The 16,816-nt window shown below is 38.1% G+C and overlaps 2 protein-coding genes across 2 annotated transcripts; one reads left to right on the plus strand and one right to left on the minus strand.

The window, feature by feature from the left end:
* Positions 1-1,595: 1,595 nt before the first annotated feature.
* On the minus strand, positions 1,596-2,549 carry LOC122200126 (olfactory receptor 52E4-like). Its single transcript, XM_042905580.1, has one exon. The coding sequence runs from the start codon at positions 2,547-2,549 to the stop codon at positions 1,596-1,598; it is 954 nt and encodes a 317-aa protein (XP_042761514.1).
* A 3,954-nt stretch (positions 2,550-6,503) lies between these two features.
* On the plus strand, positions 6,504-7,400 carry LOC122200372 (olfactory receptor 52E8-like). Its single transcript, XM_042905931.1, has one exon. It carries the CDS (start codon positions 6,504-6,506, stop codon positions 7,398-7,400), a length of 897 nt encoding a protein of 298 aa, XP_042761865.1.
* The last annotated feature ends 9,416 nt before the right edge of the window (positions 7,401-16,816 follow it).

Consider the following 16,816-nt stretch of genomic DNA (forward strand, 5'->3'; position numbering starts at 1 on the left):
TGGAGAGTGTGATGCTAAGTGAAATAAGCCATACAGAGAAAGACAGATACCATATGGTTTTACTGTTATGTGGATCCTGAGAAACTTAACAGAAACCCATGGGGGAGTGGAAGGGGAAAAAAAAAAGAGGTTAGAGTGGGAGAGAACCAAAGCATAAGAGACTGTTAAAAAACTGAGAACAAACTGAGGGTTGATGGGGGGTGGGAGGGAGGGGAGGGTGGGTGATGGGTATTGAGGAGGGCACCTTTTGGGATGAGCACTGGGTGTTGTATGGAAACCATTTGACAATAAATTTCATATATTAAAAAAAAAAAAGAAAAGGAGTAAACTATATATGTTTGTAAATGATATAATCTTATATAAAGAAAATTATAAAGAATATACAAAACATCCATTAGAACTAATAAATGAATTCAGCAAAGTCACACAATACAATGTCAACATACAGAAATTAGATATATTTAAATTCCACCAGTGAATAATCAAAAAGAGAGTTGAGAAAAATTCCATTTACAATAGCCTTGAAAAATAAGAACATACATATTTAGGAATAAATTTAACCAAGAAAGTGCAAGATTTATATATTAAAAGCTATAAAACCCTGATAAAGGAAAGTACAATATATTCTCTAGATATACCTGGAGTTTGAAAATGGGACTACATATTGGAAATCTACAGGATTAATAAATTATATTCAGATTATTCTGGACTTGATATCAAGATTGGCTTTGTGTTTAAACCATAGATTATTCTAATTTCCTTTTCAAAATTTTCTAAATTTTGAAGGGAAACAGTATATATAGCAAACAAGGGAAATTTTAGGTACAATTCAATTGGAACTAGAAACAGAACACATATAATTATTCACATCTAAAATGACTTTGCTGTAAGTGAGGAAATAATGTCATGTATACCTAATCCTAAACTGTAGTCTCTTACATTAATCAATTCTCAGAGACTGAATTTATTGGGTAAATAGTAAGAAGGAGAAAGAGAGAAACAGAGAGGTAGAGAAAGACAGAAAGAGAAAGAGAAAAATTGAAGGAATCGGGTTAAAAAGAAAAAAGGGAACAAAAATGACAGTAAGAACAAGACAGGGGAACCATTAAAATGAAAATGAGTAATGACTCTAGAGAAGGAAGGCAAAACATGAGGATTAATATACAGAATATATATCTGTGGAACAGATGCACTAATTTAGACACTGTCACCAAGCCATGGCTTATACCTTATTTTCCTCATCTACAAAGTGAGATTGTTGGATCAGTGTTCCTTCAGGGTCTGAACGTACCTAAAGAGAAGACACATGGAAAAATGGGGAGTGTTCTCATCTTTTCCCACCAGCCATTCTACTCCCAAACCACTGCTGCCTCCAGGACATCTTCCTTTTCCATCAGTGCTTTCCCTTCGTCCAGTTACATGGGGCGGGTGGGTAGAGCAGACAGCAAAGTTACCTGTCAACTCTAAATGAATTCCAATAAAAAATAAAAATCTGGCTACTGCTATCTACTCTAATAGGAAATTTGAAGCAGAGCTCAGATTATTAAAATGTAGGTGGTATGTGGATATATTTTCCAAATGTTGACACAGAACTATTATTTCTGTACAAATATCTTCACAACTCTCTCTCGGATGTGTTTGGTCCTGACTCCATAGATGACCGGATTAAGGGCCGGTGGGACAGCCACATAAAGATTAGCCAGAAGAATGTGGATATAGCGGGGAATGTTTCTGCCAAAACGGTGTGTCATAAAAGAAAAAAAAGCTGGTGTGTAAAAGCACAGCATGACACAGACATGAGAACCACAGGTATTGAGAGCCTTTAGCCGGGCATCGTGAGAAGGAAGGCGGAAAACAGCTCGAAGGATAAGCACATAGGAGGAGGCAATCAGGATCACATCCACAATGATATTAGAAATCACCATGAGCCCATAGATAATGTTGACCTTGATGGGTGCACAGGCCAACCGGGCAAGACCCATGTGCTCACAGTACGTATGAGGGATGATGTGATGCCCACAGAAGGGCAACCTCAGAATGAGAAACACGAATGGAGTCACAAGAATTAAATTTCTTCCAACAACAAGAGAAGCTAGGATGCTGATGGTTTTATTGGTGAGGATCATGGTGTACTGGAGAGGGTTGCAGATGGCAACAAAGCGGTCATAAGCCATGGCCACCAGGAGAACGGTCTCCATTCCTGTGAACATGTGGATAAAGAACATCTGGGCAAGGCAGCCCCCAAAGCTGATCTCTTGTTGGTTGAACCAGAAGATGCCCAGCATTTTGGGGATGGTGGACGTGGACAGACCCAGATCGATCATAGACAACATGGCCAGGAAGTAGAACATGGGCTGGTGGAGACTGTGTTCAGTCTTGATCACAAAGAGAATGGTGATGTTCCCCACAAGGGCAATCAGGTACACAATGCAGAATGGGAAAGCAATCCAGATATGTACAGTTTCCAGTCCTGGGATTCCTAGCAGGTGAAACAAGGGGGGATGGAAGTGGGTGTCATTGATGGAAGTCATTCTCCCAGCAAGTGTCATTGTATTCCTGTTGAGGTGTAGGTATCTCACTCTCGTATGACCTTTTCTTTATCAAGGTCCTGGAAAGATGTAAGAACTCTGTGTGTGTTAGAGTGCTATGGGTGGTGTGCTACAGGTCTTGGTATGAGTAGTTGGTTACAAACATTAGAGATTCTGCTCTTTGCAAAGGGTAATTGGGTAACTCTCTTTTTTTTAAAGAACTTTTATTTTTTAATATTTATTTATTTTGACAGAGAGAGATAGTGTGAGTGACTGGGGGGGGGGCGGGCAGAGAGAGAGTGATAGAGAGAATCCCATGCAAGCTCTGCACTGTCAGCACAGAGCTTGACACAGGGCTTGAACTCACAAACCATGAGATCATGACCTGAGCTGAAAGCAAGAGTCAGAGACTAAACCGACTGAGCCACCCAAGCACCCCCTTTTTAAAAAATGTTTATTTACATATTTTGAGAAAGAGAGAGAGCAAGAGAAAGAATGTGAGCCAGGGAGAGGCAGAGAGAGGAAGACAGAGGATCCCAAGTGGGCTCTGCGCTGACAGTGGAGAGCCCAATGAGGGACTCAAACTCAGAAACCCTGAGATCATGACCTGAGTTGAAGTCAGACACTTAACCCACTGAGCCACCCAGGCTCCATTCTGATTTCTTTTTAATCTCCCCTTTTTACTGATGCCCCAGGCCCTAGTAACCACCCTTCTACTTTATGTTACTGTCAGTTTGGCTTTTTTTTTTTCAAGATTCCATAATAACTGAGATTGTGTAATATTTGTCTTTATGTGACTGGCTTATTTCACTTTGGTATTTTGTCCACAGATTCATCCATGTTGTTGCAATACAGGATATCCTTCTTTTTAAAGAATGTATAATATTCCATTGCATATATAGACCACCTTTTAAAGTTTCTTTCCCCACGTAGAAATTTAAGATAAATTGGCAAAAGTGAATGTTAATCAGTGAAGTTTCTTTCCCATATGAAGTTTCTTTTTCAATAGCTGTTGACTTTTGTAACTGTTGAGAAAAATTTGAGATCAGATCTAATAATCTACTGCCTAGAGCTGGAAGAATGGGAAGTGATTGATTAATGGGCATAGGATTTCCTTTTGAATTGGTGAAATTTTATAGAACTAGATAGTGTTAACAGTTGTACAATGTTGTGAATGTACTAAGTGCCACTGAATTGTAAAGTTTAAAATGGTTAAAGTGGCACTTTCATTTATATTTTATAATTTAAAAAAATTTCTGGTTATATAGATACCCCAAAAAGCCCAAAGACTTAGTCCAAGTATTTCAAAGACTGAAAACAGAGAATAAGGAAAAAGAAGGAGAAAAATAAAGTAAAATACTACCTGTTGTATATTTTATGTGAAATAACAAGAACTGACAATCGACCAAATAGCAGACAGCAAGGTTCATGGGGATTTCCCTAGAGCTTCTCTTCAGCAAGTTTAATGACAAAAGGGAATTCCTATTCATTTTAATTTCAATGTCTGAGACTCTCTGGCACCTGGAGACTCCATTATAAATCCCCTCAACACACACACACACAAGGACAATTTATAAACATCTCTTAGGGCATATTGAGGGTGTATAAATACATAATTTCAGTAATTAAATTCACAGTTGCCAAATGACTTCCTAAGATGGAACATAGGGAATGTGGTAAGTGTTTGTGATCAATGCATCTGCAATGTGTGCTTAAGATTGGAATTTGGCTTCACAGAAATTGAGTTAAGACCTAGAGTATTGGGACTGGGAATGGTACAGAACACTGGTCTGGAGAAAGGTAGGAGGAAGACTAAGATTGGAGAGGAAATATCTACACCTGTAATATTTCAGGCATATATAACCTCATCTACTCAACCCAATAATAATCTGAGATAGATAGTACTATGTTTATTTCCGGATGAAACTGAAATACAGAATATGTGTGACTGACATAAGGTCAGAAGGCCAGCAAGAATAGAATCAGGACTCTATCCCATGCCACAATGCAAGTGATATTACACGGTGTCTACTTCTGCTTCTTTTCCCATACTGCTTTGATAGTGAGTGAGACACAAAGTTTAAAAAAATAGTCATAGTAGGCAAAAAAGGAGAGAGTAATGAGTTTGAACTCCTTTATAATTGAACTGATTCTACACATTCTATACCCTTGATATAAAAAAGGACACAATATGGTAATCAGTTGTTGGTCTCTCTCCATGCTTTATATTTCGAAAGGATTAAACTGAATTCAAACTTGATTATTGGGAGACCCAAATTCATGATTGATGCCGTGAGCCAAGATAAGCCAAGAGGTGAAACGCATAGCTTGTTACAATAACAAAAAATGTCTTTGGAACTAGATGAATAGATGTATAGTGAGGAATTTTGCCTTACCCAAAAAGAGGTCTGGCCTTTGTTTTTGGCTTCTAGGAAGTTATCTGTCATATCTGATAGGAGTTTAGGATGAGGGGTGGTCAAACTCTATCTCAGTGTAAGGGCTGACCACACTATAAATACCAACAATATAACTTCGGGTGAGAACTTTGGGTCATGTGGCACCAACCAATCTAGAGATTGAGTTCAACCATGTGTGCAATCAATCAATCACATATACATAAATTTGGACACCAAAGCTCAGGTGAGCCTCCGTGGTTGGCAATATAACTATGCATATTGTCACACATTAATTCCAGGAGGGTAACTCATTGTGACTCCATGAGGGAGGACAATGGATACTTCACATTTGCAAACCTCACATTCTACCATCAGCATCTCTTCCTTTGTCTGATTTATGATTTTAATCTTTCCCTATAGTAAACTGTAACCATGAGTATAATAGCTTTCAGTGAGTTCTGTGAGTCGTTCTAGTAGATTAGTGAACCTGGAGGTAGTATGGGAAACTTCCTGAACTTGCAGTTGATGTCAGAAGTGAGAACAGTGTCAAGAACTGTGCCCTCAAATTTGTGGTTTGGCCAGCTCCAGGAAGCAGATCAGATCTGATGTCACATTTCCCTCTCACCAGTTACAGAAGTCAACAGGTTCTTCAGAAAGATCTTTATATGGGGAAGAAACTTCACAGATTATCATTGCCCCTTGCCAACATATCTCAAAATTGCTACTTGGGCATACCCTAAGAATTATGTGGATCTCCTTCTAGATTCTCAGTTCTGTTCCATTGTCTCTTTTTCTTTCTTTTTTTTTTTTTAAATAGCAACACTGCCATAATCATCATAGTTTTATAGAAAATCTCAACATTTGGTAATGAAAATCTTTCAGATTTATTCTTCTTTGAGGTAGTCTGGTTATTCTAGGTCCTTTATTTCTCCACCCCTTATCTTTCTCTCTCTCTCCTTTCACTACTTTCACTAACAAGTTTACAAACACAGGTCCATATCAGTGTCACAAAGCTTAGTTTCTCTTAATTTCACATCTTGATTCTGCTGCTTATTAGCAATGGGAAGTTAATGAGCTTATCAAAACCTTTCTCTTCCATAAACGAGAACTTGTGTCACAGAATTGTGGGGGGAGAACTAAATGAGATAGTGTATGCAAATAATGACAACAACAATGTCTGAAAAATTGTAGGTACTCAATTAATGATAACCATGATTATTGTGCCGGCTATTATTATGATCAATTTTATTATCTCCTAATAGTATTTATTTCTTCAGGAAGAGGAAAATTAATGCATTTAATTCCTCTGAACCCATCATTTCAGGAAAGACACAATGTTAGCTTCTACATTCTTTACCACTTATGCTGCAGGTCAGGAGTGATACTGGGATTATTTATGGAGAGCTGAAAAGGGGTAAAGAATCAAAGGCCTTTAGAAAAATTTGTTCCCATTATGAATCCTTTGTTAAGGAATGTTTTTATCTTTAATTTTTGTAGATCTCAGTTAACTGTGGATGAATTGTCCAGTGGGAACCACCAACAACTTTTAAAAATCATACCATCGTCAGCCTGCTGGAGAATGTCTTCTCACAATGTCACTGAATCCCATCCTTCTTCATTCCTATTGCTGGGGATTCCAGGGTTGGAAGTTGCACAAATCTGGCTTGTATTTCCCTTCTGTGCTGTGTATCTGATTGCTCTTGTTGGAAATGTTATCATTCTGTTTGTTATCTGGGTTGATCATAGCCTTCACCAACCTATGTTCTACTTTCTGGCCATGCTGTCAGTGATTGGCCTAAGTCTCTCTACTACTACCATCTCCAAGATGCTGGGGATCTTCTGGTTCAGCCTTCAGGAGCTGTGCTTTGGGTGCTGTGTTGCTCAAGTGTTTTTTATCCACTTTTTTACAGTCATGGAGAGCATTGTACTTCTTGCCATGGGTTTTGATCATTATGTGGCTATTTGCAACCCCCTCAGGTACAGCATGATTCTTACCGACAGAGTGACTGGTGTGATTGCTGTGATAGTGGTACTAAGAAGCTTATGCATGATTGTTCCCATCATTTTTCTCCTCCTGAGGCTGCCTTACTGTGGACACAGAATCATCCCTCATACCTATTGTGAGCACATGGGAGTGGCACGTCTAGCTTGTGCCAGCATTAATGCCAATGTCTACTATGGTCTTGGAAATATTTCTATCTTGTTTCTGGATGTGCTTCTTATCATTGTCTCGTATATTAGGATCTTATATGCTGTCTTCCACCTCCCTTCCCAAGATGCCCGCCTGAAAGCTCTGAATACCTGTAGCTCCCCTATTTGTGTTATCTTGGTCTTCTTTGGTCCAGCTCTCTTCTCTTTTCTCACTCACCGCTTTGGTCATGACATCCCCGAGTATATCCATATCCTCCTGGCTAACCTCTATGTAGTCATACCCCCTGCCCTCAACCCAGTCATTTATGGCATCAGGACCAAGTAGATCCAGGAACGGGTAGAGAGTCTCTTTGTTAAAACAAGATTGATGAGAGGTAATTCATTCAAGTCATGAAATTATAGGGTCTGAAAGGACTAAAATTTATGATAAAATTAATAAATTTCTTTCACCAAAATTAATTTTCTCTGTATATAGATATCTATAGCTATAACTATAGATGATATATATAGATATAAGATGATATAGATATATAGATAGATATAGAGATAGAGATGATAGAGATAGAGATAGAGATAGAGATGATAGAGATAGAGATGATAGAGATATAGACATAGATATAGATATATGTGAGATATATATCAGAAAAAATACTGCCTGTAATTGTTGGAGGTATGTACACTTCTGTGTGTCTGAATGTGTACTTGCAATGACACTCTCTGTTGACCTCTGTCAGAGAATATTACACACAAGAATAAATTTAAAGGAGGAAAACTTTGATTCACTGAAATAACTTTGTGTTAAAACTGTTTGGTGTTCTAGATCTCTTTCAGGCAATAATAAGATTTCTTTGACAGAGGTGTTCAATTAGAGATCACATAACCAATTACAGGTATTAAGTAAACTGCAACAAGTTTCTATAATTAATAAAGTACTGCTCAAAAATAAATAGTACAGTTTTAACTAAAGCTTATGCAAGCAAAATATGGGAATTAGACTAGATTTTTTGGTGTTTTATTTTTTCCTTTTCTGTTCTCTCAAATTCCTGATCCTATGAAGTTCCTTATAAGCCTAACCTTCAATATAATACACCCTCATTCTTTTCTTTTAAGGTTGTTTTTTAATGTTTATTTTTTCAGAGAGAAACAGAGTGCAAGTGGGGGAGAGGCAGAGAGAGAGGGAGACACAGAATCTGAAGCAGGTTCCAGACTCTGAGCTGTCAGCACAGAGCCTGATGCAGGGCTCAAACTCATGAACTGTGAGGTCATGACCTGAGCAGAAGTGAGGCACTTAACTGACTGAGCCAGCCAGGTGCCCCGATACACCCTCATTGTTGAACTGACAAATTTAATACTATGTCATCTGGCTAGCCCATCCTGGAGTTAGTGTGGAACAAATGAAAATTGCAAGAGGGAATATTTTTCAACAGAGAAATTAGTTTAAAAAAAAGACAATAAGGGGCGCCTGGGTGGCGCAGTCGGTTAAGCGTCCGACTTCAGCCAGGTCACGATCTCGCGGTCCGTGAGTTCGAGCCCCGCGTCAGGCTCTGGGCTGATGGCTCGGAGCCTGGAGCCTGTTTCCGATTCTGTGTCTCCCTCTCTCTCTGCCCCTCCCCCGTTCATGCTCTGTCTCTCTCTGTCCCAAAAATAAATAAAAAATGTTGAGAAAAAAAAAAATTAAAAAAAAAAAAAAGACAATAAAAAGAAATAATGTTACTTAACAATTGAAGTAATAATTTAGAAAGATTAAAAGATGCGTTCAGTGGCCTGAAATTTATTGAATAGAAAATTGAGTAGTACTAAAGTATATGAAGTGGTGAGTAAAATGAGTGTGTGGATTTTTAGAAAGTATTATCTCACACTAGCATTTAGAAAGGATAGGAGATAGGGGTGTCCTGGTGGGTCAGTCAGTTAAGCACCCAACTTCGGCTCAGGTCATGATCTCATGGTTGGTGAGTTTGAATCCATTGGTAGCACAGAGCCTGCTTCAGATCCTCTGTCCCCCTCTCTGCCTTTCCCCTGCTTGCCCTCTCTCTCTCTCTCTCTGTCTCTCTATCAAAAAGAAATAAACACACAAAAAAATAGAAAGAATAGGAGGTAGAAGATTAGTGAAGCACAAAGTTAATCTTCAGGTATCTATGATTCGAGAAGAACTGGAATTTGGATAGAGGTAATGCAAATAAAGAGAGGGTATCTGCTCTGAAATAAAAAAGAGCCATAAGGTATGATTTAGCCACAAAGTGGCAAGAGACATCATGGATGACTACTTATTTATTTATCTGTTTTTAACTGGATGGCTTTGGGTAGGCATTCAAATATGTAAGAAGAAAAAAGAAAATTATTCATGAACATGAAAAATGCAAATATAAGAAAGGGGATGGGAAAAGAAATTGGACTGTAAAGAACCTTAGAAAATTTAGAATGTGAAAAAGTAAATGTAACAGGATTTTCTGAAGTGGATGAAGTCAGTACAAACAATGCACTATGGTTTTCAAAAACAACAACAGAAAAGAAAGAATGATAATTTAAAGGAAATTTTATGCGACACCTGTGTGGCTTAGTCCATTGAACATCCAACTTTGTCTCAGGTCATGATCTCCAGTTCGTGGATTCAAGCCCCGCATCAGGCTCTGTGCTGACAGTTCAGGGACTGGAGCCTGCTTCAGATTCTGTGTCTCCCTGTCTCTCTCTGCCCCTCCCATGCTTGTGTTCTCTCTAAGTCTCTCTCAAAAATAAATAAATAAATGTTAACAAAAAAGGAAAGTAAATTTTAAAGACATGACTGACCTAAGTAAAATATTTTTCAGCTTAAATAAAGTCAAATTTAACTTTGGATGTTACAATACTGATCACTTCATCTAATTCTATGATTTTCCTAGTCATTTGTATTCATTTATTATACAAAACAAATGTTTTTAAAGTATATTATTAATGATGATCATTCAATCTCAGTGAGAAGAGTTAATATTGAGGTAACGGTAGACAAGAAACAATAGAGCTAACATGTACACAAGTTTTTATAATCACCCATTTAATTTCACATATATTATTTACTTTCTATTATTTTTAAAATTTTTAAATTTATTTTGAGAGAAAGAGAGGGAGCAGGGGAGGAACAGAGAGAGAGGGAGAGAGAGAGAATCCCAAGCAGACTCTGTACCATCAGTGCAGAGCCCAAAGCAGGGCTCAAACTCATGAACTGTGAGATCATAACCTGAGCTGAAGTTGGACACTTAATGGGCTGAACCACCCAGGCTCCCCTAGCTTCATATTCTTTATCCCTTGAACTAATGAGGTACCAAATACTCCCTTGATTTAAACACTTTATTCTGGACTTGTGTTGTAAAAGTCTTCCTAAATTTCTATGTCAAGATATATTTTTTGAGTCCAAGTATTTACTTCTGATCTCCTTCAAAAGCACATTGAATTAATAATAAGCTAGAAATAATAAAAATGTAGAATTTTTGGTGATTACAATATAAGTCATCAACAGACTGGATATTTTTTTAAAACTTCAAGGAAAGAGAAGGAAAGTGAATGGATATATTGGATAATATAAACAACAACATAATAAAACAAATGAAATATAGTGCTTCCAAGATAATGAAGGTCACTTTTTTTTTTCCAAATAGCACAAATTGTTTCCAAATTCAGAGCCAAACAATACAGTAAGTAGAGCAGACCATGAAGCAATCACCAGGATACTAAACAGATGCCTATATTCATGGAATAAATGGGCCAATAATATTTCCTTATATTTTATACACAGAGATGTACAGTGAACTGATTGCTACTTCTATCCTCCAAAAAAAACATAATCTGATTGGTATCAAAATTCTCAAATGCAAAAGTCTACATGACTTGAGGAAAAAAAAGTCTACATGACTTGAGGAAAATTATTTTGTATTAGAATTCAGTGTTCATTCAGTCCATTATTCATGTCCAAGAGAAAAATGAAGACATTTTGAAAAATTGAAAGAATATTTAAAACATGTTTTAAAGCATTAGATCGATAACAAAGTAACAAAGATAAATGGGACAAGATGCCAGAAAATAATAGAAAGTAAACAAAAATGAATCCTGCCTTTGGTGGTGTTTTTCCTCAACATGTACTACGCATTTTCTGATTTAGAAGAGCTCTCAGAAAGTCTGGTAATATCAGGAGAGCTTTAACAGTATCACAGCATTGGGTAGGATTAAGCCTTGGAGTTCAGAGCTTGACAAGGATTAGGGGAAATAGATCACCAAAGGAGTGCCCAGAGAATGAGGGTAAATCAGAAATACAGCAGTCATCACAAAGTATGTAGCCTGTCAGCATTAGCTCAGTGCTACTTAGAATGGCATGATGTGCTTTTACCCTAACTGCTCATCAGAACTGAAGTGAAACCTTTTTTGGTGATGATAACAATACGGATGACATAAAAGTATTCTGACAAGTTGTCCTTCATAAACTCAGCATTTAATAATAAAAAAACATATAACAAACACAAAAATTAACAGAACCAAAAAGCAAACAAAAAAGGAGAAAAATATTCAAAAGGGAACCAGATACTTAGATTACCAAATAACTATGATTATTATACAAAGCAAATTGGATGGCAAGATGAAAAATTTCAGCCATGAACCAGAAACTAATAAAAATCAATTGAAGAGGAGTGACACAAGCAAGATGGTGGAATAATAGGTCTTCAGCTCATGTCTCCTTATAGAAACAAATATTTGACAGTCATCCATGAACCAAAATGCCTTTGTGGGAGCTTTGGGATCCAAGAAGAAGGTTGTAAGACCCAGGTAGAGCCCATGACTGAAAAAGGGTAGCTTTGAGAAGGCAAGCCCATACACTAATGGCACGCCTCCTGACCATAGTCCTGGCTGCATACTGGAGGCAGCCATGTCTTCTGTGAACTTGGCTCCAGTCCCACCTGTATGTAATCCTGATACTAGCCACTTTTGCCAAAGGACTCAGTAGAATCCATGCCCATCTCTGCCCTTTGTAACAGGTATGCCAACCTCAGACCTGATTGTGATCCCTGAAGCAGTCGCCATGGCTTGATTCCAGCCGCACTCTATCACAGACCAGGGGCAATTTTGCCTGAATAGAGACAAGCCTAGTGGCCCAATGGGAACCAGTGGGGGCTACACCCATCTGCAACCCTGCTAACAGATCTGCCAACCATGAAGCCGACTGTAGGCCAGATGATAACCACAGACCTGGTTCCAGCGCTACTCAACCATGATCTCAGAGGTAGTCCCATCAGTCCAGTGACCCAGCAGAAGGACTTTACCTGCCAAAATAAGTCTAATAAATGGAAGGGGTATCTGTTCTTTCAAACACACATACCAACTTAAGTTACATAGATCACAAAGAATCAAATAAACATGACACCAACAAACATAACTAATGAACTCCAATAGCTGGTCCTAAAGAAATGAAGATCTATAAACTACTTAACAAATAATTCAAAATAATCATCTTAAGGAAGCTCAGTGCACTACAGGAGAAGATAGACAACTAAATGCAATCAGGAAAACAATACATGAACAAAATGAGAAGTCTAACAAAGGAGTAGGTACTATAAAAATGAACCAAACAGAAATTATACAGTTTAAAATATAAATACTAAACTGAAAAAATTCAACAAAGATAAAATGCAGTCAATATATACATCAGAATATTATTTAACCTTTAAAAAGAAAAACATCCTGCCATTGAAGAAACATGGATGAAACTGAGGACATGACTCTAAAATGAAATAAGCCAGTCACATGAAGACAAATATTGCATTATCTCAGTTACATGGAAAAGAAAGAAAGGAGGAAAGAAAGAAAGGAGGGAGGGGGGAGGGAGAGAGGGAGGGAGGGAGGAAAGAAGGAAGGAAAGAAGGAAGAAAAAAGGGAAAGAAAGGAAGAAAAAGAAAGAAAGAAAGAAAGAAAGAAAGAAAGAAAGAAAAAAAGAAAAAAGAAAGAAAGAAGTCAAACCAACAGTGACAGAGAGTAGAATGGTGGTTACAAGAGGCTGGGGCATGGGGGAAAAGGGAAGATTAAAAAAAAAATTAGAAATAGAATGGTAGTTGCCAGAGGAAGGGGTGAAGAGTCTATGGGGAGTTATTGTTGAGTGGATAGAGTTTTCAGTTTTTGCAAAATGAAAAAGTTCTGGAGATAAATGGTGGTGATGGTTATAACAATAATATAAATGTATTTAACACTACTGAACTGTACATTTAAAAATGGTTGAGATAGGGGCGCCTGGGTGGCTCAGTTGGTTGAACGTCCATCTTCAACTCAGGTCATGATCTCGCGGTCTGTGAGTTCAAGTCCTGTGTCGGGCTCCGTGCTGACAGCTCAGAGCCTGGAGCCTACTTCGGGTTCTGTGTTTCCCTTTATCTCTGCCCCTCCCCCACTCATGCTCTGTCTCTCTCTGTCTCAGAAATAAACATTAAAAAATTTATTTAAATGGTTGAGATAGTAAATTTTATGTTATGTGTATGCTACTACAATAAAACTCAGGGGAAAAAATGGTAAAGGTAGGAAACACAAAACCCAAGGGGAAAAATGTGTATGTTATAATAGCAGTACACATTGATATAAAAATAAGAGACTTGGAGATTGTGTTTTTCATCTTGTCATCCAATTTACTTTGTATAATAATCATAGTTATTTAGGAGTCCATGTATCTGGTTCCTTTTTGAATGGTTTATACAGAAGACCATCATGGAGAACATGAGAATTGGTGGAAAGTTGAAGGAAAGTGAAAATGAGCAGTAGTTATTTTCTAAGTAGGACTCTTGATCACCTAAGACAGAGTAATGTTTTGGAGAGTCATGAAGTAGAATTAAAGTTTACAGTTTGGTTGGGCATTTGCTGAAGTACTTTGCCAACAGTGGTGTATATACTTTATCATATGAAGCCCAACGTATATAATGGAGAAGCAGAGGGAATAAAAAGAAATCTTAAGTAGAGATTAGATAGAGTCAGGCTTGATTTGTAAAGGTAAATGTTGAAACAATGGGGAAAATGGATACCATGAGGGAGTGACCAGAGAGAGGCAAGGTATGTAAGCTTTTCATTCATCAAAAAGAGAAGCAATAAAAAGGAGAACATATCAGATGTAACCAGAATCTCTTTTGGAACACAGATATTATCTTCTCTCTCTTAACCACTCAAAATTATCTGAACTTAGAAGCCAAAAAAAAAAAAAAAAAAAAAAAAAGATTTTCTAATGTATTCAACTGTCCTTCAGTCTTTTCCTGTCTGTACTCAGGAAAATCCTGACCTAAGGCATGCCCTGGTACTAGAAGGTCTACCTCATCATCATCAAGGGAGGGAGACAAAGAAAGCTAAACTTTGAGCTCTAGCTAGATTCTGTTTTCTCAGGAGAATGTGGAGTTTCCTTCACCTTCTGTCAAAAGAGTTAAAACACATGAAAGCCCCTCTCCAAAGACTTTATCTGTTTAAAATGAGTTATAGGTTGTAAGGAGAATCTTTCTGAGTTGGAAGAAAGTTGATACTATTATCTACAGGGATGAACACTGTCAAAAAATAGACTGTTGGTACAGGGTCTAATGTGTCTATTTTAGGGGTCTCATCTTTTGAAATCATGGTCATAACACCAGACTGCATCAGGATTCACACATTTCTATTAAACAAAGCAGAAGAGTCACTAATAGCTGTTTCCTAAGAAGTCACACTCCGAAGACTTAATGGCTTAAACTTAATTATTTTCATGACATCATCCCCCAGAAAGACTCCCCCCACCCCTTCAGGATATTTCGCTTCCTAACAGCTCATGAGACATAATCTCCCCTGACCTAGAAGTCACATCTGATATGGTGATTTGTTTCTGCAGATGGTAGGGAGGAACAAATAGTTAGATGGGCTTAATGACCCATCAGCCCAAGTTTATGTGCCCAGAGGACTCTGAAGGCTAAGCTCAGGGACCCTGGGACATGCTTAGACTTAGGGATGTTTTCACTCATTATAAAGATTTTCTCCATGTGACAGGATGGACTTGGGACCTGGAGGCTTGAAGGGGCTCCAATCACCATGTGTAAGCACCTAGGCTTATGCTGTGGTATTGCTCCAAGTGAGGGCTGACAGAGGAAATATTAGAAAGGTAAGGATACATAGACAGGGGAGATGAGACACCATAGTGAGGAGGAGAAGAGGTAAATGAGGATAGAAGGGGACAGTAGTCTCTTCTCTGCTCAGGAGTTATCCAAAGCCCCATTATCCATTCTCTTCACAAAAGAACACAACAGAGTACATGGGACTGGAACAGACATTCAGCAGGTGAGCACAGAGATATGCCAACAGGCAACATGAAGAAATTCTCTCTCCTCTCTGTCTCCCTCTCTCTCTCTTCCACACATACGCGCATGCGTGCACACACACACACACACACCTCACATAGTATACTCCTCACCGCTAGAAAGCCACAAATAGTTTTCAGTAGCATAACCACATGTATTGTCTCTAAAGAAGATTGCTTTGACTAGCAAATTGTTGGCAGGGAAACAGACCCAGCAACTAGGCTTGCTGTGATTCATCTGAGGCAGAAGAAGGCTACTGCAGGCCACTGTCATATGTTTGAGGCTAGATGTAGAAGTGTGACTGATGTCATATCCAAATAAAATGATGTAGGCATTATACATTTGGTCTGCCCTATAATCTTATTTGTTTTCTCCTGCATAATCCTGGTTTAGAGGTTCTCAATTCTACATTGCCCCCCTTCCCCCACCATGCACCTACTACTTTATGGAAATGTATCCAAGCCTTTTTAATGGAGCCCAGTACATCTGCTAGTTTAGTCATATCCAATGTCCCCCTCTAGTTTTCTGTGTCATAGCCTATTCATGACAGTGCCTGAAAGAAGTTACTCTCATAAATTTGTTAATCCCACCTAGCTTGAGAAATCTGTAGAATGAGAGAGAACACAGTTTACTTTCCAACTGAACTGTATTAGTTTATGTGTGAATCCATAGAATTCTAGAAATAAATCTAAATGTGAAGCTCTACACTTCTCATTCACTTTGCAATATTCTGGGTCGTCCCTCTTTCCCTGCCTCCTTCATCTTACCCTATAGTCACCATGAATTATTTGTAAGTAATAAACTCTTTATAATCAAGTAAGTTATTTGTGCTATTAGGTGACATTCTTAGCTATTTAGAATTAAAAGAAAAATAAAATTTGGGGAAGGACTAATAGTTTAAATAAGTACCACTTATTAAATATATCCTAAGAGCTAGTCCTTTACATGCATCGGTCATGTTTGTGCTTAAAACAAGTCACATGGATAGAACTTATTAACTCAATTTTACAGAAAAAAAACTGATGTAGAAAGTAAAGGAATTTGTTCAAGGATTCCCATTAGTATGGCATAGCAAGATTTCAAGGCATGTTTGAATGAATTCAAAGTCTGTATAAATCATCTATAATATTCTACTATAACAGTCAAAGGAAAAAGAGCCAGTGGGGTAAAAAAAAAAACACAACTTCAATAAATTGAGAGTTGGTGGGCACTAAAAGGGAAAGATCTCTAACTATTATCAATTAAGCTTTTATTTTTTTTTCAACGTTTTTAATTTATTTTTGGGACAGAGAGAGACAGAGCATGAATGGGGGAGGGGCAGAGAGAGAGGGAGACACAGAATCGGAAACAGGCTCCAGGCTCCGAGCCATCAGCCCAGAGCCTGACGCGGGGCTCGAACTCACGGACCGCGAGATCGTGACCTGGCTGAAGTCGG

The sequence above is a fragment of the Panthera leo genome, chromosome D1 (genome assembly GCF_018350215.1).
Source record: "Panthera leo isolate Ple1 chromosome D1, P.leo_Ple1_pat1.1, whole genome shotgun sequence".
NCBI lineage: Eukaryota > Metazoa > Chordata > Mammalia > Carnivora > Felidae > Panthera > Panthera leo.